Source organism: Aythya marila (genome assembly GCF_965140915.1).
Source record: "Aythya marila genome assembly, chromosome: 6".
NCBI lineage: Eukaryota > Metazoa > Chordata > Aves > Anseriformes > Anatidae > Aythya > Aythya marila.
Window position 1 is genome coordinate 21,821,481 of NC_139047.1, and position 26,722 is coordinate 21,848,202.

The 26,722-nt window shown below is 35.4% G+C and overlaps 1 protein-coding gene across 5 annotated transcripts in view; it reads left to right on the forward strand.

Annotated features, from left to right (window-relative positions):
- Window positions 1–26,722, forward strand: part of KCNH7 (potassium voltage-gated channel subfamily H member 7) — a 220,385-nt gene that overhangs the window by 134,190 nt on the left and 59,473 nt on the right. For 2 of the 5 annotated variants that reach the window (XM_082763780.1, XM_082763784.1), the window contains 4 exons: window positions 3,445–3,477; window positions 9,510–9,938; window positions 13,718–13,738; window positions 17,663–17,877. In XM_082763780.1, the coding sequence (XP_082619906.1) occupies window positions 3,445–3,477; window positions 9,510–9,938; window positions 13,718–13,738; window positions 17,663–17,877 (698 nt within the window). The remainder of the gene's footprint in view (window positions 1–3,444; window positions 3,478–9,509; window positions 9,939–13,717; window positions 13,739–17,662; window positions 17,878–26,722) is intronic. The other 3 variants (XM_082763781.1, XM_082763782.1, XM_082763783.1) reach the window with 3 other exon arrangements.

Here is a 26,722-nt window from a genome sequence, read left to right on the forward strand (position 1 = left end):
TTATCATTTAAATTTAAGTCTACTAGTAATAGTTGCTAACCAAAATAGTCCCAAAATGAGATAAGAATTCCTGTAAAGTGTGTTGTACAGACTTCATTAAAATATTCTTTTCAATAAAGTGTTAAACTAGGATAGCTTTTGCATATGAATGTTGCTTTTAAATCATCCATTGAGGAAAGAGAATGTAAGTGTCCAATTTTATTCCCAAATCTGTCAAACATTCCAGTCTGGCCTGCTCATATACTCCATCAATTTGATCATGAATTTTTACAGAAATTTAAGGAGCCAGTGGCATGAATTAATATTTGCTCCTGGAATTTGATTCTGTTCTTCACAGCTGTAGAATATTTTGTGTCTGTAAAGCTAGTCTAGTAACTGCAAAAGATCAAAATCAATCATGACACAGAATGGACACAGAAAATCTCCAGCCATTTCCCACTGACAGCATGCCATAGATCTGAGGGCTGACTTCAATATGAAGAATGTAACTGCAATTTTTCTACTGAGTAGACCCCTTGTGGGATTGTAATGTACACACATGCACAAGATGAGAAAAAAATCTCAGAATCCTAGTTCTGAGCTGTTTTCATTCTCTGCCCCACCTAGAGCACTCTGGTTTTTTAATGACTTGTAAGCACTTTTTCTAACATTTACTCCAGACCTTTCTAAAAAAAAAAAAAATATATATCCCTCTAATACGTAGGTTAAAATAAACACAGTTAGATAAGATAAATGAATAAAACTTGTGTAAAATTAACTTCCAAACTTTTTGAATAGTTTGAAGTACTAACCTAAAAGCAAATATTGGTTCCCCAATACATTGCTCATTACCTCATGGGAGAAAGCCCCAAAAGTTATTTGATTAAGCACATAATTGCATTCTGCCAAGGATGGTTATTTGGGGATTCCTTTATCATTTTATCCCTTCAAAATCTATAAGCCTATTAAACACCCTGGAATAATTTCTTGTATTTCTTCCTCTTATGCAAATGAGAGGATCTGTAATACATCCAGTCAATGCCTACTTTTTGGATCAAGTTCAAACAAAATGAAAAGGCTAATAATATTCTAAAAACAGCTTAAAATATTATTAGTAATGATTAGTAAAACTTCTCAACCAATGAGATCCTTAACGGTGCTTATACTTGAAAAATTTGTCAGGAAGGATGCTCACTGCAGTCACTGTAGTTACAAATAAAACAAGCACAACTGAAATTCAGATCGGGCCTTTTCTTTAAGTAAAAGAGTTAATTCAAAAACAGATATATTGTTTCTCCACGCAGAACACTGCTGTATGAGTAAACATAGCAATTTAATGAGAGTTAAGCATATATTTATTTTCTAAACAAATTTGGACAACAAAATTGTCATGAAATATTGTATACTGTCTGATGCACAGGCACTTGCCACATTGAACATGACGTGTATAAGCAATAGTAACCCCCTGACTTTGCCCGAAATGTGATGAGAAATGTGTCTAGGGTCTTATTTTTAGCTGCAACACTGGGAGCAAATTCATCATAAGTGAGGGCTAGTCAAGAAAAACTGTGTCCAGGAGGACAAAGGTTTCTATCTAGCCAACCAGTAGCATAGCTCTGACAACCCAATGTCAATATGTGTATTTGTCTCCAAGGTAAATTACACGGAATGCTAGGTGAACTGAGGCAGTGTGGAACACTTAGCAAAGGAATATAGCCAAACAACTATCAGCAGTAAAGGACAGAAGGTCCTTTGGTACCTTCACCTTCAGAGTACTCCACAAATACCTAATTAACAGAATGCTCATTAAGATAAATAAATTGTATTAAGTCTTGTTTTACGGACAGAGAAATACAAGTGCGGTGGCTAAATTTCCTTTCCTCATGGTGGTTATTTTTGGGATTCAGACTAGAAAGGAAGCCTCACTATATTCTAGTCACTGTAATTAGCTGTTTGCATTACAGCCTCTCCCAGCTAGGATCATAGCCCTATTGTGCTGTATCTTATACAAACATTCAATAAAAGCAGGCAATCTCTGCTTAAAGAGATTACAAACCAAACAAAGGGAATGACACAGCCTTCAGTGGAGGTGACTTGTGCAGCCTGGATGACAGGAAAAGGAACACAAACTGACAATAAACAGGCTGCGCAGAGACCTTGCAAATTTTCCTTTTGCTATTTAAATAGATAAGTAGTAAGTATGAGAAGTGAGCATGAAAAGGATTCCTGGTTTGAACTAGGTCCAGGAGGTCTCTTACAGTCCTATATTTTTAGTAGATGTTCTGTTTGTTCTTTTCAAGGATATTGAAAACAGGTGGGTTCTGTGAGATAACTTGAAGGCCAGGATAATGATTTTACAAAATCATCCCATTATAAGAAAGTATAAAGGTAGTCAGTTTTGTATTATTCTCTAATGGAATAACTAAATTAAGACATATTTCTCTATTATTCATAATAAGAATTAGTACAGAGAACTTAACACATCTATGCATTTTGTTAAATTGAATTAGATATTTTAATCTTGAAGAAAGAAATTAACATTTATCAGCATATCTCAAGCTTAGACTAAAAGTACTACTAGGTAGGAAAAAAAAAAAAAAGTTGGATTTGAAAAAAAGGATTTGAGAAGCTCTCAGATGGAATATAGTTATAAGGAATATGTTCTGTTATTTAAGCGATTCAACATGGAGGAGATGATATTTTTAGGTAAGCAAACAAAATAAATCTATAGATAAAAATGAGGAGCTTTACAACCATCGCTTCTTATTTCGCATATGTAGAATTCCTACCATGATTACTTGACTCTATTAATGAGCACAGTACACAGACAAGCTGGGCATTTCAAAGACCTGAAAACAATTGGCAGAGACATGAGATGTGTAGTGAGAAGAGTCCATCCCATGAAGAGATGAAATAAGTGAGCCCTGCCAGGGATATGAAACTTCTCTGAGGTCACACTCTGAACAAGTGTCAGTGAATAAAGCATATTCTCCCTAAGGAGATTTTGAATTATTCAACTTTTTAGTAAATTTCTTCCAAACAAAACAGGCATTTCCTAGCAAAGACATGCTCCATGAGAAATAAGATTTCTGTTTCATGAGAAATAGCACATTGGTCTGGATACATCTACTTTAGTTTTCTGTCTGTATTAGCTAACCTTAAAACTTGGTAATATATATTATATTATAATATATAATAAATATATATTGATCTATGTTACAAAACTGAGTAATTATCCAAATACTTCTATATGGAGTAGTTCTTAAGTTTTCCAAATAAAAAGGCAATGTACTTTTACTTCTGCAGATTACCTATACTGAATGTGAATTCAAGATACTTGAGTTTGCTTGTAAAATGTGTGGAAATTTGATATTCAACCTTTTTTTCTTAATAGTCTCTTTATTTTCTGAACCTGTCTCTTTTAAAGCTAAAGTGTTTTGTAAATCTAGTTTAATTGTATTTCAGATGGTAACAACCTTTCGAGTGGCTCTTCTTCAGGTAAATCTACCTTCTAAAATACTATCTACTAAAGCCCTTTTATTGCTTTGTTCTGTTTCTACTACTTCAAGATCTCATTACATTTTACATAATTCTAGAAGAGTGCAAGTTAAAATGTGGCTCTTGCTCCCACTCTCTGGATACTTATTTCTGCAAAACTATGGATATAACAGCTAAACTATTAAATTTAGTATAATTATATGAGATATAAAATTCAAATGTAGTGATACTTTTCAGCTTATTACAACTGACTGAAATTTTTTTATGCTCCGAATACAAGAACTTTCAATGTATGAGACAAAATACATTGTGGAATTTGGAAGTGGTATATAAATTGACTATTAAAACAAGAGAACTTCAGGCTTCCTGTCTCAGACAAAAACAACACTATCTGTTCTATGAAGTCTGGTAAGTGACATGATAAAGGGTTGAGACTTTCTGGAGAACTTTATTTAATACATGAAATGAATTCTTCCAGCTACCAAAAACCACCATGTTCTCACAGCAAGACAGCAAAACACTGTGCTAGCTGAATAAATTCTTTGCATATAATAGCTAGTGTGATGCTTGCTATTTTGTTTCTTTACAGTTATTTATTTTTTTCTTCATTTCCACTTTTAACTATGTCTAAGAAATAAAAATGCAAGTAGTAAAACCTCTGAGAGGCCCAAAATTATATTTTCATATGGCTTTTTTCACAAAACCACTGTAACACCTATACCTATAAGCTTAACATCTAGATGAATAAAATCTACTATAATGATATCTGTATTAACAAATGTGAAGAAAAACAGACTGGTAAATATACAAATGTATGTTAGTATCCAAGGATATCACCGTTCTCTCTTTTCAGAAAAACCCTGAGAACACTGTTCAGACTAGATTCACTAGCCAACCAAGCATAGCCCTGTGTGTGGTCAGAAACTTCATTCCTTCCCCATTTTTAGCTTTATCAGTCATGTTTTGATAGGCCATTTCATAGGCCTATTTGTAAGCAGGAGGATCTGGAATCATATTATTCTTTTAGCCATTCTCAATACTACTTTTCAGAAGTACAGCATCAGGACAAAAATATGATATCACTATCACAAAGATAAAATATTTTTCTCACTTACAAGGGAACATGAAGAAGATTGCTGTTACTGATACAGATAGAGTTCAAGTGCAACCTCAAATTTTAGAGAAAACGATAATAACTGAAATGCCAAAATTAAAGTAGAACTAATGTATAAAATGTATACCAATGTATAAAAAAAGTGTCTGAAGTACCTGAGAATTATAAATATATGCTTCTAAAGTTAATAATTATTCCTTCTTTTTCCTTCCTGAGAAGAAACAGATACAAATTATAAAAATTATAAAGATTAATGAGCAGAGTAAGAAAATGGTCCACTTATATATGCTTCGCTGCATTTGGGGGGAAAGAACTGGGGAGAAGAAGGAAAAAAAAAAAAAAAAAAAAAAACTACCATAATTGACTCTTTCTGTAATTCTCTCAGTGTAAAATACACTGTACCACAGGTATCATGCTATTCCTTAACATGGGCAGCTCAGAGTTTAGTTTGGCTCTTCAGCCTAGAACAAGTTGTGCATCACACCAGAAAACAGTTCTGACAGTTTCTACAACTTAATTTATCTTGTGCAAACTTTTTCTGCATTTGAGCTCCTTTGATTTGATTTTGGAAAGAAAAAGCCACAAACATAATAGACTAAATCTAGCTATGGTGCCACTTATTTTCCCTTTTGCTGACTTACCTGAAGCCAACTTTTCTACCTTTCTACATCAGCAAGAAAGTAACAATACTAGAGATACTAAAAAATCTAGCTTAACCCCTTTGAGGAGTCATTATGACCTCCCAGCTGCTATCTGGGGTTACTCTTCTGCAATACTCAGGGTAGGAAATTGGAAATTCTACGTGCATTGAAATGGAATAAACAGACTTTGTAGCAGAACCTAGCATCTACCAGTAACCCTAAAACCACTGCAGAAATAACAGCAAAACTAAAGATCTCTCAGTTGGAGGTGTTTCTTTGACTTAACTACTGTGTCTAGTATGTAAGCAAGCATTTCCATCACTAGAACTTTAAGAAGAAACAACACTGCAGCAAGGCAATATTCAGGCCAAATAGTTCCCTTCACAAAATGCCTACACAGAATAAATAGGAAAACTATTTGCCTTGCAAGTATATTGGTTTATGAAAGAAATTCTTTTTCAGATATGTTTTTTGCTGGAGTACACCATTTTCAGAATGAAATTTGTATTCATGGGACAGGGAATTTGCAACCATAATCAGAGCTGGTAATAAAGTCTTTTTGGACCAAGCTTCCTTCCTTCCTTCCTTCCTTCCTTCCTTCCTTCCTTCCTTCCTTCCTTCCTTCCTTCCTTCTTTCTTTTTCCTTTTTTTCCCTACCACAAAATTCTATATGATGGTATTTAGTGTTTAAAAAGTGACATTTTTCATTGATGTTAACATTTCTGATTTCAACACTTCAAAAAACAGTAGTCTTGCTTTTCCATATAAGGACAGCTTTTTCCTACACTTTTTTTCTCTTAACTATCAAAACATTTTATTTTGTTATCAATTTGAAACCTTCACTTTACTTCTAATTCTTTAATATAAAAAAAATAAAAATAAAAGCAAAGCAATTTTGAAGACTAAGCTTTTGTCTTAATCTTGAGAACAATAAAATAACACCTTTTAAAAAATACATTTGGGGTAGAAAGTCCAATTAGTCCTAAATGTAAGAGGAGACACAGCACTAGTTTAATAGATCAAGTTCATCTTATCTTTCTAACATGGAAACAAATATTTTCAAGATATTTTCATTCAGTGCCATTCTTTAGGTCTGATGTTACAAATTATTGTATTTTCTAAGAATAAGAAGTTCCCTAACTCTGTAAAGACTTCAGATTCCTGGCAGAGAAATCAAGTGATGACATGTATGAGTATATGTCATAAGTATAAAAATTTTTATACCTTGAAAATGCTGAAGGAGCTTAAATATTTTAGGCTCCATGAATTCTAAACATCTTCCCCTCTGAGCTCCCAAAATATGAGACAGAATACAAAAGTCTTTCAGAAGGCAAGAAAAGTCTATTTGAATTTGGGACTTTGGAAATAACTACATCTGCCAACAGTTTAGAAGTGTCCTTTCTTATCGGAAAAGTATTTTTGACCAAGCTCTACTATTTAGAAAGTCTAAGGGTTAGCTGGGCTGGCACAGGGAGTAAGTACAACCAGCAGATTAAGTCAGTTGCAAATTACTTATTTAGTGAAGCAAGGATTGAAAGGAGGAGGTGGAAGCCTGGAATTGTGACTCAGCCTCAACAGCTTTCTTCAATTGCTTTTAGCAAGCCACAATTATACAAATCTCTGACTCAGCATTAAGAAGAACTTGGCAATCTAGTTTGCATCTTCAATAATACATAAGAATTTACATCTCAAAAATATTTTTGTCTTATAAGCTAAGATATATATGGTCTGACATCATACCTACAGAGTGCAGGTGTTGTCCACTTTCAAACAAAATATTTTACCCTATACACAATATGACGGGAAAGCTTCTGCTGAGCCTTTTGGTCTGTACTGGGACATCAGGCCTGGGGCCATGAATTTTGCTTCATGCCAAATTGTATTATTACTGAGCTAAGCAAGGAAGTGTGATGTAAATTAGATAAATTCTGAATGGGCCTCCTGACAGCTTTAGCAGCAGAGCTGTAGGAGAGCACTGAATGTTCAACACATCAATGAGTTCATTACGTGTAACCTGAAGAATAACAGCAATACTCCTCCCCACTACAGAATATTCAAGTTAAAAAGCAGGAACTAGGGACGTTAATTTTTAGAGCATTTATTAGCGTTTACGAGCAAAAAGTAAAAGTAAAAAGTAAAAAGTAAACTAGCGTTTAGTAGCAAAAAGTTACTCATTTAAGTTTTCTATTTCGTGCCCAAGAATCATAGCAAGAAGCAAAATTCTCACTGAGTATTCTTTCCAGTTCAACTGCAGTTAGACAGCTGAATCAGTAATGCAGTATAACATGGTCATATTAACTTGGTGAAGCAGAAAAGACCATCTGCACCACCATGAATATAACTAAAAGAGAGTGCCAGCAAAAAGCCTTTAACAGTGTCTAATGCCAGAAAATCTTATGAATGGTATTTTTAAGATCAATGTAATTGATAAAAAAAGGGTTTTTACTATTTGTTTCACCTTTGATTCAATATGCTTGCAGAACTGATTTATAAAGTGCTTCACAACTCAATTCTATGTACATTCAAAATAATAAAATCATTTTGTATGTACTTCACTGATTTCAACTGTGAGCAATCTGTTTAAGAATAGTCAGAAGAAATATGCATGCTCCCAAGGTGCACTCTACTGAATATCAGTGTGCGGATTGAAAATTGGCACCTTTAGGTGCTGTTTGTGAATCTGATATACACTGTATTGTTGTGTTAGTTTATGCATTAGAGTAATAGATTCAGTACTAAACATTTGGAATACAACAAGCTTTTTCAGAAAATCCCTGACTGAAATTGTCAAGAAAATAAAAGGAAGATTGTTACATGGAATCACATTTTAACACAGGAAAAAAAGGGTTGGAATAAATGGCCAGATTTCTCAATATCGAGATGGTATCAGTAGGCCCCTCCCCACCCACCCACCCCACCTCCCCTAACCCCACCCCCTCTTTACTGTTAAGTACTTTTTCAAATATTAGGAGAAAGAAGGTGAAAATGGCAAAGTGAGAGTTTACTGATATCATAAAATTAATCAGAATATGATATGAATATGATATGAGTATGATATGAAATTTACAGGCATATCCTACACTATCAGAGGTCTTGCAATGTCTTGTACATGGACCTGCAGTGTCATCTAGTATAGCAACCTTAGGCTTTATACAGCTTTTACTTTAAGAGCAGGGCACTCTCACTTTTATCTATTTAAAATTCAAAAGAAATTCAATACCAAACACATAGGACATTCATTTGAAAATGTTAAATGATTTAGCTGTCATCAATTGCTCTGTTTTAGCTGTTGTGTACAGGCATCAATAAAAGAATATTTCAAAACATTTCAATATGAAGTGATAAATCTCAGTGCTAAATATTAATGAACATTAGCTAGCTTCAAACACTGGTGATTAAAACTGACTGAATAAGATAAAGAGGGAACAACAAGACATTCGTGACATCCTCTGAGAAATTATTTTGATATCAATCCACTGTAGAAAACACTCATGTTGCAGAGTGATAAGTGACAAGAAGGGATATACATGTATTAAGTCAAACCATTTACACGACATCCAACCATTTTAGTTATGTTATTTTCTTATTGTTTCTTCAGCACTTCTAAGTCTTTTACTGTGTTTTCTGTGCATCAGAAGAGCCTATGCCTCCATCTGAGTTGTATTACACAATATTTGCTGACTGGGTTTGCTTTGTTTAGGAAATGGTCTGTCGATTTTACATTTCTCCCCCTAGGTTTTCTTTATTTGTGCTATTTTATTTGCATTTTACACTTCCTCTCAGTTGCTGCTATTTCTTACCAATACACAAAGTTGTGCACTTTCCATGAACTCAGAATAGCCTGCTTTATCATTTAATATACCAACCCAGCTAAGCCTACATCCATGCAAATGCATGAAAGATGCTTGTATTGTACAGGTGCAACTGAGGGTTGAGAGCTATGTTGCTGGTTTTTCCTGCATTTTGTTTCTCTTCAGAAGGTCAGAAAGGACCGTGAGATTAGATAACCTCTTTTAAAACAGACTGTAGAATCAATGCTGTTATCCTTATTCAGAGCTTAGTAGCTTAGGTTTGACTGAAATATGAAATCCTCTAAAAAATGAGTTTAACAAACCTGGATTTTAACAAACCTCCAGAATTAAACATTCCATTGCAAAACTTTATTAGGAATAGGTCTATCATTTATAGCTGTCATTATGCACTCTGTGTGAAAAAGCAGGTTTTCATGACAAGAAACTAATGCTCATCTTTTCTTTTCTATATGTATTTACACATAGGCAAACTTTTTGGATTCCGGTTACCTGGACTGAGACTTTTAACGTACAGAAAGCAGTCCTTACCACAGGAGGACCCTGATGCAGTGATAATCGACTCATCCAAGCACAGTGATGACTCAGTAGCTATGAAGCACTTTAAATCACCTACAAAAGAAAGTTGTAGTCCTTCAGAAGTGGATGACACAAAAGCACTGATTCAGCCCACTAAATGTTCGCCTTTGGTTAATATATCAGGACCTCTTGACCATTCATCGCCTAAACAGCAATGGGACAGACTTTACCCTGACATGATACAGACAAGCAATCCACTAACCCATTCCAGATCAAAGGAAAGCATTTGTAGCATACGGAGAGCGTCTTCAGTACATGACATAGAAGGCTTTAACGTCCATCCCAAGAACATTTTTAGGGACCGTCATGCAAGTGAAGGTATGGTAGAAAAATCAGTCAGTATTCTATGATTCCCTAAGAAAGGGATTATTACAATTTTTCATAGTAACTATGATCACTCTGTAAGCAAAATTAAATATAAACATCTATACATATTCAAAGTCAAACTGAAAATATTCAGGGCCCAAATATGCCAGGCCTTTTTTGCCCTAAATACTGCTGTTCACGTCTAAGCAGACCAATGAAATCATGGGGTTGCTCTATGAGTACCAATCAACCTTCTGTACAGGGATATAGCGAAACTGGGTCCAACATCTGTAAAGCTAATTTTTGTATTTGGGAAAACAAATCAGCTGATCAAGCTAAATTGCATGCATGTTCTGGCCCCTTACTCACGTAGATTAGAATATCTTTGATTGTATGAAATCTTACTTCAGAACTTGATAAGTTTATTTTTCTTAAAGCTGTGATATGCTCATTGTATATTCACTAACTCAACACAGAGACATACTTTTTCTCTCACATTGGAGAAAAATTTTCTCAGCAACTCCAGTGAAATACTTGGTACAATGCTTGGTGAAATACTTAGTGAACTATTTAGTGTAAAATTAATGTAAGTGTCATTTTCTCTTTGTGTTAGTATATTCTTGCAACCTAATTATGCAAAACATAATGGAGCATGGGCCATGTTTCTTCATGTTGGAGATAGAGTTTGAGAAACTTGGAAAACAGCTCAACAGAGGTTTGGAAGCCCTGTGGTGAATGGAGAAGCACCTTTGAAACTGGCTTTCCCAGAAAAGTGCCACATATACAATGCTATTAGAGCTACTGATGGTCTAATTTATTAAATTGCATATAATTTATTAAATTGCATATTTTTTATTCAAGCTAGATGACAAGTAATGTATGTGGAATATTTTTAAGAATTCAGAAACATGTCATGGAAGACTGTACAGATTCATAAAATTGCAAGAAAACTGGGTTTTATTTTCAGTGATTATGGGTTTTTCTCATATTTATTAACCCCAAGTGTAAAATTCATTTAAGTTCTCCTGCCTTTTGGAAGGTCTGTAGCAAGAGGTCACTGCTTCTGTACATCTCCCAAAATATAAATCTGAATGCTCCTCATCCAACTAGATTAACTCGTACAACAACAGAACTGATTATTCCTTAAACTCTTCCTATATTAAATATAATTCAGAAATGCTTCTTTTCTCATTTTTTTTTGTTTCTTTTGGACTCTGATTTTTTCAGCTCAAATGAACCTGAAAATTCAATTAAATCCATTCCAAACCATGCCACTTTGCTATATGTCACGTTCGCATTGAAGCCAAGATTTCAAGATAAGGATCTGGAGCCAAAAGTCTCCAAAGTTCAGGCATGTCTTTTGGAACATTACATATGCTTCATCTTGGTTTTAACTTCCCCAGATATATAAATCAACCTTTCAAATAAAACACATTTAAAGATATCTATTTTGTCAGTTTCTATTTTCAGAACTTATTCTGATTAAAGCATTTCCCAGCTGGTTGTTAATTATACTAAGAAAATGTGTAAAAATAAGTTTGATTATTAAGTTTCTTGGGTCATGATGATACAAAGCTCATGCAGAAATTGCCATATAATTTAGTATTGGCTTCATAGAGAAGCAAAAATTTTTAGCTCCATTACACTGAGTAAAATAAATTTTATTGTGAGAAGTAAACATTCCATTTGAATTCCTATGGCCTCTTACATGATGTTATCATTTACAATGTCAATAGATAAAATAATGCCACTCTGGTTTCACTTTGCATAAACTACAAAATAGTAGAGAATCTGTCCCTCACTTTAGATCATACATACACGTTCTAAAAAAGTACAGCAGAAGAGAGGATTGTTCTCAGAATTGCACTATTATTATTAACCATCTTTGATGCCATCTGCTTCAACCCATATTAGAATTTGGCACCTTATGCTGAAAAGATGTTTAAATTTAGCTAGCAAGTAACATCCTATATGCTTTAAGGAATGGTATGCCATAAACCCCTATTGTTACGATAAAATTATCTGTGTAAGTTAGGCAACCAAGATTCAGCCTAAATCTTCTTCTCTGGACTCACAGATTCTGAGCAGAAGCTGTAGATACTGTATTGAAGAAGGTAAAGCCCTAATTAAAGGTAACTACAGTAAGTAAAACCAAACTACGGTCCCAGTGTGGCCTAGTGGCAATTATACACTGAAAGGTATTACATTAAAAATGATAATTTAGGATTTTATACTCATTTCAGTGTACTCAATTGAATTCAATCTTAAATTTACCTATTTGACAGTAAAAGCAGCAGGGCTTCCACCCTATGCCTGAAACGTGGCCAAGCTCTTGTCATCTGAAACACCATCAATCTACATTTTGCAGGCCATGCACTTTGGGAATTTTACTGTCTTCAGAAAGGGTTCTCAGTGACACCTCTGCGGCCTTCTGAAAAAATGGTGGCTTTGAGCCTAACTCAGCCTACAAAACCTGCAGTGCTGCTGTGGGCTCCTGGCACAGGCATCAGGCTGACAGGAGAAAAGCAGTGTCCCACACCCCCATTGAGCCTGGCACTGCGTCCCACACTCCCTGGCTCTCAGGAAGCTGAGGGAAGCCAGAGAGGCAGCAGGTGCTACACGGTGCCACACACACACAGGACATCACCTCCAGTTCCCTTCACAGGAGAAGGCCGCAGCCTTTCTCTTGAGCAGGCTCTCAGCATGGACAGGACAGACGGGGCTAGAGCAAGCTGAGGCCTCAGGGGCTGCCTCTCAGAGGGGGGAAACCGTGCGTGAATGTCAGCTTGAGGCCCACTGATATGTGCAAGCTGGAAAGCTGGTCATGGCAGCCAGCAGCACACAGGGGCATGGCAGTACCCTGGGCCTGGCTCCACTCTCCTGCCAGCCCCTAGAGCCTCTCACACCCAGCAAGCCGCTGCAGCCAGGCAGGGTGAGCTACATGAAGGGAGGGCAGCCTGTGGGTCATGTACATCCTTGAGTACAGGGTAGAGGTGATGTCTACCTACAGACACATGCAGCTTCTTTTAAAAATAATGATGATAAAAGGTGCGTTGCTTTCTCTCTGAAGGGATTTTCTCTCGGGTGAGGATTCAGTGCTAGGTGTGCTTGTGAGGAGCAGCTCTCAGGTGTACCTCATGAAGATACCTTTGTCACTGTTACCTCACGCAAAGGCATCTAAGCCCTGAAGAAAGGTTTAAGATACATCTTTCTCCTCAGTCTTTCCTCAGTACTTACTCAGAAAAGGTGTTTCTCACCTTGCTGCCATGGTAAAACAAGTTCTGGGAAGCTTAATTCCTGCTGTGAGACCTGGGCAGGCGCACAGGGCCTGCACAAGGCTGCCCGCTCACCCATCGGCATGTGCAGCCGGCCTGGGCCACCCATAGCTGCGGGTGCCTCAGTCTCACATAATTACATGTGCAAAGTTATTGTTCAGTGGCTTGGCTATTTTGACTTCCAACCCAGTGCTGGACTTGTGGAAAAACTATTTGAGCATTTAACTATTAAGGCAACTAAGCTAGGGCCAATTCTATGCATTTTTTGCAGCACCAAAAGATCAACTCCAAACAGTTTTAAAGGTTATTTTTCAATTGCCAGAGTGACTTCATCTTGACTAAAACTTTATGTAATATAATCAAGGAGGAGCAAAACTATTTTAATTCCAACCACGCATATTTCGAAGCAATATTTTCTGGTTTTTTGTTTGTTTGTTTGTTTGTTTGTTTTCTGATGTAGATTTTAGTTGTCTGTTTTTCTCTCTTTTCCTTCACTTTTATTATGCTGAAAACCAGACAATGGTCGCAATGTCAAAGGTAAAGTATACATCTAGACATTCCAGTGTTTCAACAGCCACACTTTTTGGCATGTTACTTTGCCTGCTCTGTGAAATGTTCAAATGCAACATTCTCATATTGGCCTCCCAAGGGCTAGCTGCATTAGTGAAATTATGTACGTTGAACATGTAGTTATTCCCTTAACTATTGTCTCAAAGTACTAACTACCAATCCCTGGAAAAAGTGAAGGCATAGTTAAACAGTTACTGAATTTAAGTATCTTTAATTCAAAATTAAAGGGAGGGACATAGAGCAAGTTGTTTAACTCAGTGCTGTTGTCTATAAGCAGGCAAAACTTCTGTAGAAGCAATCAGGGGTTTTACCTGTGAAAGGATGTAAAGGTGGGCTGGTCCAGTAATAAACAATCTACTGTTATAAGTTGGTTACTTTTCAGTCAACTATCTCTAAAATAAAATAATTGGTAATTAGGAGCCTTGTGGAAGTATCTTCACTTATTCCTCTTTTGTCTCCTTAAAACCAGTTTCACGTTCCTGGATGGCAGGGGGTATGGTTTCAAGCTTCCTGTAGTATTAAAATGTGCATGCACGAATTTCATTGCCAATTTCATGTTTAAATAATTTTTAGCGCAGTTACAAAATTGCTTCTATTTCACCAGCACTGATACATCTTTTAAAAGCATTTTGAATATCATTCTTTAGTAACTACTCCATTTCTAAAAAAAAAAAAAAAAAAAAAAAAAAAAAAAAAAAAAAAGTGTTGTTTAATTGTGATATTTTAGCTATGTCTGAAAACTGATTTGTGATTTCATGCATGAAACAAAAAGTGTGTGTACTTGGTAAAGTTGTCTTTCTAAACTGCATGCACTGCATGAGCCAGATTCTGTAGAGCAAGTCATGGACTCCAAAATCATTGCATTTGCTTCACGTGTATGTTGGCAAAATCTTGGGGAAGAAATGCAGTCACTGAACTGTAAAACAGCTTTTATATTTACTGCTGGTGAAAGATGATGGATTGACAGCTCAGGAGAGTGAAATCATTTCCTAGTACATTGTGTAAGCAGGAACAATGGAATCCAACCATAAAAATGGGGAGCTCGGACCTTACCTTAAAGAATCTCCATTGTAGGCAGAAGCCTGTCATTCTCCCTGCTTATTCAGTTCTTGGCTGCTCCACTGAAAGTGTCAATCAGAGTGCCAATTAGTGTCAATTCTGATTTATTATGGCCCTCTTTTTCTGCTTCCTGCTATGAGAATATAGGAAAAGTCCACTAGCTGTCAAGTAGCAGCTCAATTGCTAGCATCATGATCTGTACTTAAGCTAGTAATGTCTTTTAATTAATTACCATTATCAATGAGGTACATATATCTTTCACCACTTTTTAAAGCAAAAGAAGGTGTTTTTTGTTGGTTTTTTGTTTGTTTGTTTGTTTTTTAAAGGTTCTATTTTCACGTGCAATTAACTTAAATATGGTATTAAATGCTAGGGCATGGATATTAGGTAGAGAAGAAGAGAGTAATTCCATTTCAAAAAGAAGCAATTAAAGATTTAAATCACAGAAAGCAAAACTTCAATGCAATGTAAGCATCTTTAAAGTTACCATCAAAATAAAATAAAATAAAATAAAATAAAATAAAATAAAATAAAATAAATAAAATAAATAAAATAAAATAAAATAAAATAAAATAAAATAAAATAAAATAAAATCTGCTATCTAATTGTAGATGCGTGTACCTAATTCTCCTAGTTTCCTTTTTATCTTAGGGAATCAAGAATCTTGTCCATCTTACAGATTGGCCAACTTGATACCCCACTAATGTTTTAGCCAATTCAATATTCAGAAAGGATTAATTGCTACTGTTGTGTAGAGAAGTAGAGTTGAAGAAATGCAGCCAAGCGCTGCCAATCACACACCAGCCCCTCTGCTAATTTCTGAGGTGACTGTAACTGCTTTATTTTGAAGACCACTTTTTAATAGAAACAACTAGATGTGGAAAGATGGATTCAGGTCCTACCTTAGCTATTTCCTTAATAGTGTAATCAGCACCAGGCTTTCCAGAATTCCTTATGGGAGAAAGGCAGTGAAATCTTTCTAGCCTTTCCCTTTCCTTGTGAAGCTGTTCTACAAATAATATACGAGGTTCATTGGTCTAAGGATGAAAAGAAAGACTGATTTTTGTAGTTTAGTGGCTAGAGCACTCACCCATAAATTTTGTTTATCTTACATCAAATGATCACTAGACAGAAAGAATCGTGAGAGCAGAAAAACTAGATTGAACTCTCCCAAGGGGAGCACCTTAACTGTTGACCTGGGGCATTGGGCTCTCCCCTTGTAATCTTGAAAACTTCTCTGCACAGTGGCACAATTTGAATTGGTATAGCGAAGGATTTTTTTTCTCTGGACCAGATTGCTAAATTATCATGAATTTAGGAGGTAGAAACCATGTGCATGAATTCTTTTAAGCTAAGAAAGCAAATGAAAAGATAGGTTCCTCAGCAAGCATTCTCAGCCAGGTACAAGAGAAGCCCAGCTCTCACCTGAAGAATTTGTCAGACAAACAAAAAAGAAAAAGAGGCCTTCTTAGTAACTGAAAAGATAAAACATAGATACTGACCTTCACAAAACAGCCTTTGGGCTCTGAGCCCCTAGTAAAACCTCTGGCGGTCAAGGTACAGAATGCAGCGCTGCCTGGATTTCCCTACAACTAGCTTCAGGAGCTGGTTGCTCCTTCACACACTGCATATACAATCCAGCTCTTCCTCTGTTGACTCAAAATTACCCCATAGCCTAATTCTGTCCCACTGGCTGTTCATGAATTATAGCGGCAGTTTTTGTTTCCTTCCTAGGAATTAAAAAAAAAAAAAAAAAAAAAAACATTAAAAAAATAAAAAAAAATAAAAGATTTATGATACAGTGAGGCTCTCGTGTGGATCTGAGAAAAAACCTTCAATACCATAATTTAGACAGTGTAACTGAGAGCAAGACCAGGGGTTTTTCTTAAATACATAACTGGAATTAATTGTTATTGTCTAAACATACATGCAGCTCCCTTTTCGAGTATTTTTCTCAAAAACAAACTTTCCTTAATATATTTTTGTTTTCTGGATAAACTGTATGATGAAAGTACAAAATAAGTATACTGTTCAATTATATCGCATACTTGTTGTACAAATCACTGTACAATATTGAAGAGAATAATTATAATGGATATGTACCTCATGAAGTATGTGCACTCCATATTTTTTGTTTATCATGTCTCATTAAAGTAATGCAAGATGTTTAAGTGTATATTAAATAATCCATTAATATGCTACATATGTTTGTTGCTATTATTTTCAATATTTTTTGTTCATAACAATTAAACCAATATATTTTGTGAGTTTCTGATACTTCAAAATTATAAGGGCAGTGTTAGACATAGGTTAATATGGAGTTGATGGATCAACAAGACTAGGACAGGGGTCTACTTAGTTTTACAGTTTACCAAAAGGCATTTTTGAACTAACTATCCTGGAAGCATGAGCAACAGTACAGATGTGATAACAGAGCCTTTGCTCAGATGAGACACTTATATAATTGTGTGTCCTATTTGAGCTTGTATAAACAAAATGAGAATATAGTGTTTATACTCAGCCAGAATTACCATGGGGCATACCTGGTAACATTAAAACAAGTAAGAACAGTCCTGTTATGTACTTTGCAATCCACCGACGTTATAGAAAATATTGGAGGCTTTAAGTACAGGAAATTTCATATTAATATCCACCAGTGAATTTGATTCTCATTAGCAGTAGAATTATTTTTAAAGTGCCAATAATTTTTACTATTAAAAAATATCATAGTAAAAAATAGTTTTTAAGTACAGTTCTAACATATCCCACATAAATATTAATGATAACTTATCTGCATTTGTCAAATACTAAATATGTGTTCTGATTTTTCAGGGCCTTTTAACCATATCAAGTCAAGTTTGTTGGGATCCACATCGGATTCAAATCTCAACAAATACAGTACAATCAACAAAATTCCTCAACTCACCCTGAATTTTTCAGATATCAAAAGTGAAAAAAAATCTTCATCTCCTCCTTCTTCGGAGAAAGCAATTATTGCACCTAAAGTGAAAGATCGAACGCACAATGTAACAGAGAAGGTTACCCAGGTAAGGTAATGACGATTGTGCTCATTTTCAGTTTCATGAAGCTGATTATCAATTTAGTCGTTAGATTGTTACCCATTTCACAAACGGTTTGGATTTCTTTGGAGGGTTTGAGCTGTTGTTTACTTTGCCTCCAATTCAGTTGCACATGAGGTAGTTTACAATGTAGTTACTGCTTAACTTCTTCTTAAATATGTGTTACATTTCAAATAGGAAAACAAATCAAAATTTTCAGTTTTAGTTTTTAATAGGAAAAAGCTGTATTATGCGCTGGGTGCCCTGAAGAAGTCTATTAACTTCAGTGATTCCTGCCAGTTAAAAATGTGCTAAGATCTTCACAATAAAGTAGTATCCTATTCAATGTTTTCTGAAATTTTCTTTGTTACTTTTCACTTACTTAGGTTTCTGATACATAAAGGACAACACAGACATACTGCCATTCATTTCTAGCTAGTGGTTTGCAGGAGTGAATTTTTATTCTTTAAGCAAACAAAAGAATCCAATGGATATTTCAGTGTTTTGGTTGTTGTTGTTTTTTTTCCTTGTTTACTAATGAAATTAAAATATCACAAGGATATTTAATGTCTATCAGCTATATACATATTTACACATTGCGTATACTATTATTAACTGGCTTGATGGATGCAGCTTTTCTTTAGATGCTTCCAGGAGGGTTTCTTGGACAGCCTAATGCAACTTTGTCTTAATCAAAGCAAATTCCACAGGTTTACATTATATGAATAGCACAGTTGCTGATGTCCTCTGATATACCTAGTGGGTAGAGTGCTCTGGGGATATAAATGAAAGGTTCAAATCGATTTTAAGTGTGAGCTAAGCTCCAAATTTCATCACCTTCATGTGTTTCATCAAGCCTGTGGCAATTCTGAAGTACAGAAAGGTCTGTTTCTAAGTGGATGGAAATTTTAAGGTATAAATAATGTAACCTTTTATTTAGTTGTATACCTAGGGAAAATATTTCAGGGCTGCATATTTTTTGAATACCTAATTTTCAACTAAATTTTTAAGGGCTTGATCTTAAGCAAATTATTCAGCTAAATTCAGAATTGGTATTAGATTAGTAATATAATGACATATAGAAGGACAGGCTGACAATAAAAAAAAAAAAAATACAAATTAAGATACATCAGTCTTTATCCCAAAAAACTTCTACAGTCTCAGTAAGTAGAAGTTCATTCCCCAAGTGTCAATAGGCTGACAGACTGAAGAAGGTTGGAAGTGCATTCTAATATAATGCAGGTAGAGATTCCATAAGGAAAATCTTGCTAGAAATAGCTTTTGCCTTGCTACTGACCTGCCTTCCCTAGACCAAACTGCAGCTTCTTGATATTACTGCTATGCCAGATAGTTTCTGTGTTTCTTCTCCCTTTGACAGATACAAAAATGAATGTATTGTACACCCTCCTAGAGAAGATAAAAAGTTCTATCAGTTCTATCTTGAGATCAGTTAGTGCCTAAAATGTAATTGGATTTTTATCTTTCATATATTTTGCCTGTGATAGCCAACGTGAATCTGCAACCATTGTACTTCCTTCCCTGGTCAATTGTGAAAGATTTAATCTCTTCTGGATCCATTTTGATATTTTTCAATTATTCATTGCAGTTATACATAGAAAACTTTCACAGATAGTATGACAAAGAGTCAAGTTACATTAAAAAGACAAATTTTTATAAGTTATATAAGCACGAGTCAAACATATTTATTTTTTTTTGTTTGGTTTGTTTTTTCACAAAATTCTGACTAGATATTTAGAGCCAGAGTGCCAAGCTTCTATTTACTAATGACACTATTATGGGAAAAAAATATTTAAAATCTATTTTTATTCTTCAAACTTCATACTATGAGACATCAAGTAAAAATTGCTTAGATCAGCTAAAACGTCTCGAAAACATATTATCAAAACATTGATAATAAGTACATTTGAAATTGAATTTGAATTACTCTATAAAATCTTTATGCCAAAAAACACTTCCAATTTAATTTGACATTGCTTTATGTCCTTTTCCAGAACTATATCAACCAATATGCAGAGTAGCAATTTCTGTAGCAAATTGTGATAATGTCAGTCATCATAATTGGAATTACCCACAGCTGTTCCCTTCTCTCTTACTATATTAAGTTACCAATGTTTTCAGTTGTTGCTCTGGCCTGAACTGTAGGATTAGGTACAAGAAGAAATTTCTAGGAGGTATAAAGAAATGTAGATCTACTGAAGTTGATCATACTATATCTATGTGCATCAGTCAAATATCTAGCACTTATTTTTGAATTAGATTAAAAAACACATTTAGACATTAAAAGTTTTAGTGCTGTTTATGTTTCTAATATTGTTGTTTCAATATGTTTTATTAAAATCAGCACGGTAAAGGTTCCACTGCATGTCTGCCCATGTCTTTAAAATCTAAATCTCTTATTAAAACTTGTAATAGAACCATAGATCCATTTTGTATCTGCAGAGGAGTGGAAAAGTGGCTTTGGAAGGTTTCAACACAGCATTGAGAATAAAATATGGCAGAAATGTCAGATGAGATAATTAGCATATGCTCATGCTGGCACAGTCCTCTGATATGTAATTCTGTGAAACAGCATCAAAAATGTACAGGAGGGAATGTGACCTGTTAGACCTATAGGATGATATCAGTAGAAAATTAGTATAAAATGGCCATGGTAAGTTAAAAGGTCAACGTTAATCAGAGTAGTGTCATTCTGAAATAGTCTTCCAATAGAAGTTAAAGCAGGAATTCCAAGTGTCTTTAGACAGAGCCTGAGAAATGTAGTAAAGGGATAGATAACATGATGTGCTTTTCTGGCATTGCTGGACTCAGTGACATGGAAGGCCACTTCCAGTCACATATGGCTCCATTCAAACATCTGTCCATCCCTCTCTGTACTCTTCACTGTATCTCTCTCTCCTTCTCCTTACCTCAGCATTGCTGAGAAATTTATTTCTGCTGCTATAACCTCATATGTCCACTACTGTGGCTTCTCTCAGTCTGCAACCCAAAATATGCAAATGTGGACTCTGGTACCACACCATATCACTGAGCCTCACAGGTGGATCACTGCACTCTGGATTTTCTATAATGTATCAGTAATAGCAAATGAAGTGTCAGCATCCTAGGATCCAAGAATGAGTTCTTCTTTCCAAAGATAACAGCTGTATGACTTCTATCATATTCACAAGCTGAAGAAGGAATTTAGATAGTGAAAAAGGAGGGGTTATCACATAGCTACCTTCACAAGGTAGAGGAAGAATAATTACTGAAATAATAGAATAGTCATGGCTATTCTGTATAGATGGATGGAAACATTTCCAGAAAGAGAGACAGGCAAATACAGTTTTAGTGGAATAAATTAGGAGCAGACAAAATTTTGGAAAAGAATTTCACAAGAACAGAAGTTATGGGACAGTGGCTGATATTAGAGTGAAAAAATACAAACTTTGAAATGTGGGTGGAGAAAATGAGATTTAATTGGAGATTTTCAAAATAAATAAAATTCTCAACATCATACCTTTTAAGTAATATGACAAGTAAATCTAATCAGAAAGAGCTAAGTTATAAATTCTACTGTCAGGACCTTTTGAATAGGATCTTGCTACTTAACAGGAGAATTCAGGACATTATGTGGAGATTAAAATTCCAGTTACTATATAGCTTGCAGTAACACTTTTGTCACTCACTTCACTGCAATCTATATAGTAACTACAATCTACATAATGTCCTGAATGTTCTGTGGTTTTAACTGACCAAAACTCCTCTTGTCATGCAGAGTAGCATAACTTCTACTGCATGCCTATTTCTGCATAACATTGGCTTTTACTGAAATGAGTTGACCAGCAGTAGCTGCCAGATAGTCCTTTTTTAATAATTGGCATTCTTATATCCCGATGTAGATACCTGCCACTAAAATTAAAGTTACATTTCCATTTACACTTGACTAAAATGCTTTTTTTTTAATGTTTCACATTATAATTTCCAGAGGTGCTTGGCTAGAACAGGCTCTTCTAGAAGAGCCTCGACTTCCTTCAGGGGGACAGTCCCATGTCTGCACTTTTTTGCACTGACAGGTTCAGATGGGGTCCTGACACTGATTGCTAGAAAGAGGCAAGTCTTCCCAGAGGCACAAAAAGTAGACTTTTGTTAAAGAAAGCAGTGGGGCAAAAAATTGACATCTGTCCTTTAACGTTTTTGATGAGTTTGTAAAGAGGACTTCTGGCCTTAAAATTACAGCACATAGAGGCAAAACAGTTAGCATTTTTATCTTTTTTTTTTTTTTTTCAACCTTTTTTTTTTTTTTTAAAGTGCTCTTACACATCCGGTTCATGCTTATATATGGCCCAAAGCTGAGAACTCCATTGTGAACAGACTCAGAGCAATGTGAAGATGTTTGTACCTATACTTAATTTCAAAGACAGAATTTCTGAATACTCATAGACTGGCAACAACACTGGCAACAAACAATGATTCATCCAGTTAATAAATGTATAAATTACTGATCCCTTTACTGTGTTCTTTAAATAAGGCTGTTTTGTGGTCCCTCATCATTAATGCTCAGCTACTATCAATCCCCTGAAATTCAGCAGTTTGTTCAGATACAGCATGTGATTGAAAGACTCAGCATGTATCCGTTGATTATAATTTGTCATAATAACTGACTTATGGGAAAGTAGAACTGTGATCTTCAAACTTCTTGGAGATAATAATTTTCAAAACAGTCCACCCACCTGAAATATATATAATACCCTGTTTACATGGCTGATCAAACGATAAGTATGTACCTTAACTGGATACTCTGCTGATTTGAGGATTGTGTTCTGATCTGCAGACATGCTGATCGTTCACAGCTCTTCTGAAAGTGGAGTTCTCGGTGTATGGCAGGTCACACATGAACTGATAGACCTTGTAGTATTATTCCATGTTTTTCTAATCTGGCCAGACTCTGTTCTGTCAGTCCCAGAAGATTAAGAAATAAGTAACAGTGTCCCCCAAGGCCAGCCTCAGCTGTTGATATAAAAATAACTGTTATACGATCATGACTTCAAACCGACCTTCAGGTTTTCAGGCTAAAAGAAGTCATCTACAACAAAGATGGGCAACATAAGACCTAAAAATAAACCAAATTACTGAGCTATATATTTTTGGTACTCTGATTCAGCTGACATACTGGACCATTTACAACATCATAAAATAACTTGCACACAAACATTATTTCAAAGCTATTCATTTTGGAACATAAGCTGACATAAAGCAGAAATTTCTGAATTAAGGGCAAATGGCTTTGATATGTCTTCCAATTACTCAGTTAGGCATACATATAATGATGAAATTGGGGGTTAAGCAGAGCCAACATTCCCTACTTACTGTATGGAAAGTGTAAATTATTTGATTCTGCTGAAAGGAGAATCTTTTTTATTCAATTATTTTCTATCCTTGTTCTCAATGATCAATTGATATAACTTATACAGGAATTATTCCCTTTGTTTGCAATCATACTTAGCAACCTCATACAATAAAATTTTATTGTTGTTATATAATTAGGCTTCATAATTACTGTAGATGTTGTTATAGAAATGGAATAGATGTGTGTAATTTCATTGTCATTTAGAAGGTATGACAGATCTGTGTGTGAAAAAAAAAGAAAAGCAAAGATCATTGTGATGGCAAAACCAATAAAAATACCCCAGTCTCAGTGTAGTCATTTATACCTATGCAAAGATGTCATTTGGAGAACAGGCTCTTTTGCACTGGAGCAAGTAGCTATACAAAGCATGGAAACAGAAAATAAAGCCCATTGTTTTTATCAATTTCAGAAAAACATAGCATTTTCATTGGAACTGCTTGCTGTTGCATGAAGTAATAAAACGGCATATGTAATTAGAGATTCACAGGAATTGTGAATGATAACATATTCCTTGAAGGTGATTGTTTCCAGTAGAGCCTCATGTCTTTGTGACAGCAGAGTAGGCTAAGGCATCTCAACTGCTGGAGTGTTTTGCGATTTCACAACATATGGTGGAAATGGAGCAGTTGGAAAGACCAGCTGCTTTGAAGCAAGTAACCTGGAATCATCCCTAATTTGTCCATGTCCTTCTCCCTTGATCTATTCTTCTGAGAAAGGGATTGTCCGATTTTGCTGAGTTGGGAAAAAGAATCCAGTATCTTCCATGAATTAACAATTCCAAGTGATCAGTATTTTGTAGGAGCAATTTGCTATTATTGTCTTGAACCAAACACTTTAAGATCTGTTCATTGATGCTAATGTGGAATGGATTGTATGATATATATATTTTTTTTTAACTGAATACTTTTCAAAAGCAATGTTCTTCTTCTGATGCTAGTATATGGGGGAAATAGGCTTTCAGACTGCATTGTAGTTCATTCTGAAAATATGAGTGTGTAAGAACTAATGTCCTATGGAGCAAACAAAACTGATCAAAACCAACTTTTAGGCAGCAATTTTGCAAACCTATGTTCTCTGGACTAGAGCTCTAAACCCCAAGACTGGTGAATTTCATGGTGAATTGACCTTGAAAGTTTATAAACTTTGTAAGTTGCTCAGTGAAAACCAACCATTTTGGCACCCACCAGAACTGAAAGAAGTCAAGCCCTGGCTTAGCCTCTGTCAAGCCCCATTAAGGTCCAGAGAACTGTCAGTCCTTTGACCAACTTGGCATGCACTGTCTAAAATAATACCTTTCATGTACATAGTTAGAGCTACCTTAAAACAGCCATGAAAGGAGTCACAGTATGTCTTTTATTTAATGTTAGAACCATACAAAAATGTAGCATGGAAGAGACGTCTAGGGGCCATCTAACCCAACCTCCTACTCAAAACATCAGTTAACTTCAGTTAGATCACAGTCAGGTGGTTACTGTGTTAATTCAGGAAATGCTTTCTCTGTTTAGGTCAACATAAACATATATTTTCCCAGATAAAATCACCCAGCAATAGAGAGCAATAGCAACTGACATGCAGAAGCAGGGAGGGAAGAAGGCAGAAACTGTGGAACTCAGACTCAGGACTCCCTTCCTCCCTCCCTGCATGCCCTAACCTGCAAACAGGCTTGGTTCTGAACTCTCTTCTGATGCTGGACACCTCACAGGTAAGCATGATAGTAAAAATGTTGGATCTAGCTACAAAATGCCATAATGTGGGCAGACAACATTTAGCAATTGCCTGAAATTGCACATTCACCCCTATTAGGAATCATTTTCATCAGACAAGGAATGCAGCTGTGTTCAGCTAACAATTTAATAGCGTTTTTTGCAAGTAACATATTTTCCTTGTAGTTTAATACTAGCTTATACACAAGCTGAAAAACTGGTCAGTAATTTGAAGGATAACATTCTCAAGGAAATAGTTAAGTTCCCACACATCACTGCTGAAAGAAATTGATGAACAAGCTAAAAGTGAGAGCAGAATATTCCAGCAATTTGCAGATAGTAAGGTGATGATATAACTGGTGATAATTATAAGGCAGTTTTCTTCTGCTACTGATTAGAAACTAGGTGGTTTAAATATGCATATAAAGGAGAAGCAGTAGCTTTTTTTTTTTTTTTTTTTTTTTTTTTTGGTTTTGGAGGAGTATTTTTGTAGGTTTGGGTTTGTTTGGGTTTTTTTTGGCTTGAGCAGTGGAGTGGGTTGAAGCATGGGGATTGGTTGGTGTTGATGTGTTGAAATGTGAGCAAAATATTTTCCATTCAGGATTTGTTAGCGTTTGGGGCTTTTACATTGGATTAGAAGTAGCAAGAAAAAACAAAGACCATGAAGCCCAGTCAGAACAACATGTTTTTTAATGGTTTCAGAATGCCCTCAAAATTAATAAGCAAAATGACAAGGTCATGCTTCTCATCTATTATCAGTCACGTGTTAGAATTTGGTTAATGCTTTCAGCTTGTAACTGGTAGCAGAACCAATAGGGAAGTGGGTACTATTTTTTAATATCTTAAAAACTGGCATGAGCAGGTATGTTCAGAATACTACTACTAATGAATGTAAAACATTTATTAAATGGGAAGTAAAGATGTTCATTTCACAGCTTTTTTCTAATCTAGGTATCCATCTTTGAATATGTTTCGCTTTATAAATTAATTCTATTAATTATGAATAAATCTACTCTCTTTTGAAACAAAAGAGCTGGCATGGCATGGTCTCCTATTTATACCACTCTGTTCTGTTCAGAGAAGTTTAGTTTTACTGGGTTTGTCGGTAAGATAACAACAGATTATAACTGAAGGAAAGCAACACCTTTTGCTGCAGCTTAGACTCTAATGATGTTAGTTACTGGGTTTGGAAGTGAGCAAGAAATCCATGCCTGGGGCTCATGGTCATCCTGTAGAACACGTTAGAGGCCAGCTAATTTATTTTGCCTTTTTTTTTTTAGGATAGCATGCTGACTGCAGCTTCCTTCCGGTTTTCAAACAAAGCTTGAAAAATAAGTTTTGTATGGGACAATTTTTTGTAGATATTTTATGCTATTTTCTCTCTCTTTTGCACCAACAATGCCAAGTAAGCTAAGGAAACTGAGAAACAAATGACCCATTCTGCAGTTTAATCAGTGTGATAAATTTGTCTAGAAAACAAAGAATACTGGGAACGGGAGAGTTTATAGACAGGCTTTTAGCCTAAGCATTTTTTCTCCAGATTTAAGCTTTTGATACCTGCAACCATACATGTGATTACATACTGTAAAAAGATTCCCATATGTCCTTGGTTAAATCCATAGAGTCCTATGCTCTCCCAAACATGTGCTTCATCTAGCATTCGAGAGGTGAGGTAGAGCTTCTGGAGTTATTTTGGTTCACTGGTGCCACACTAACAAAATCT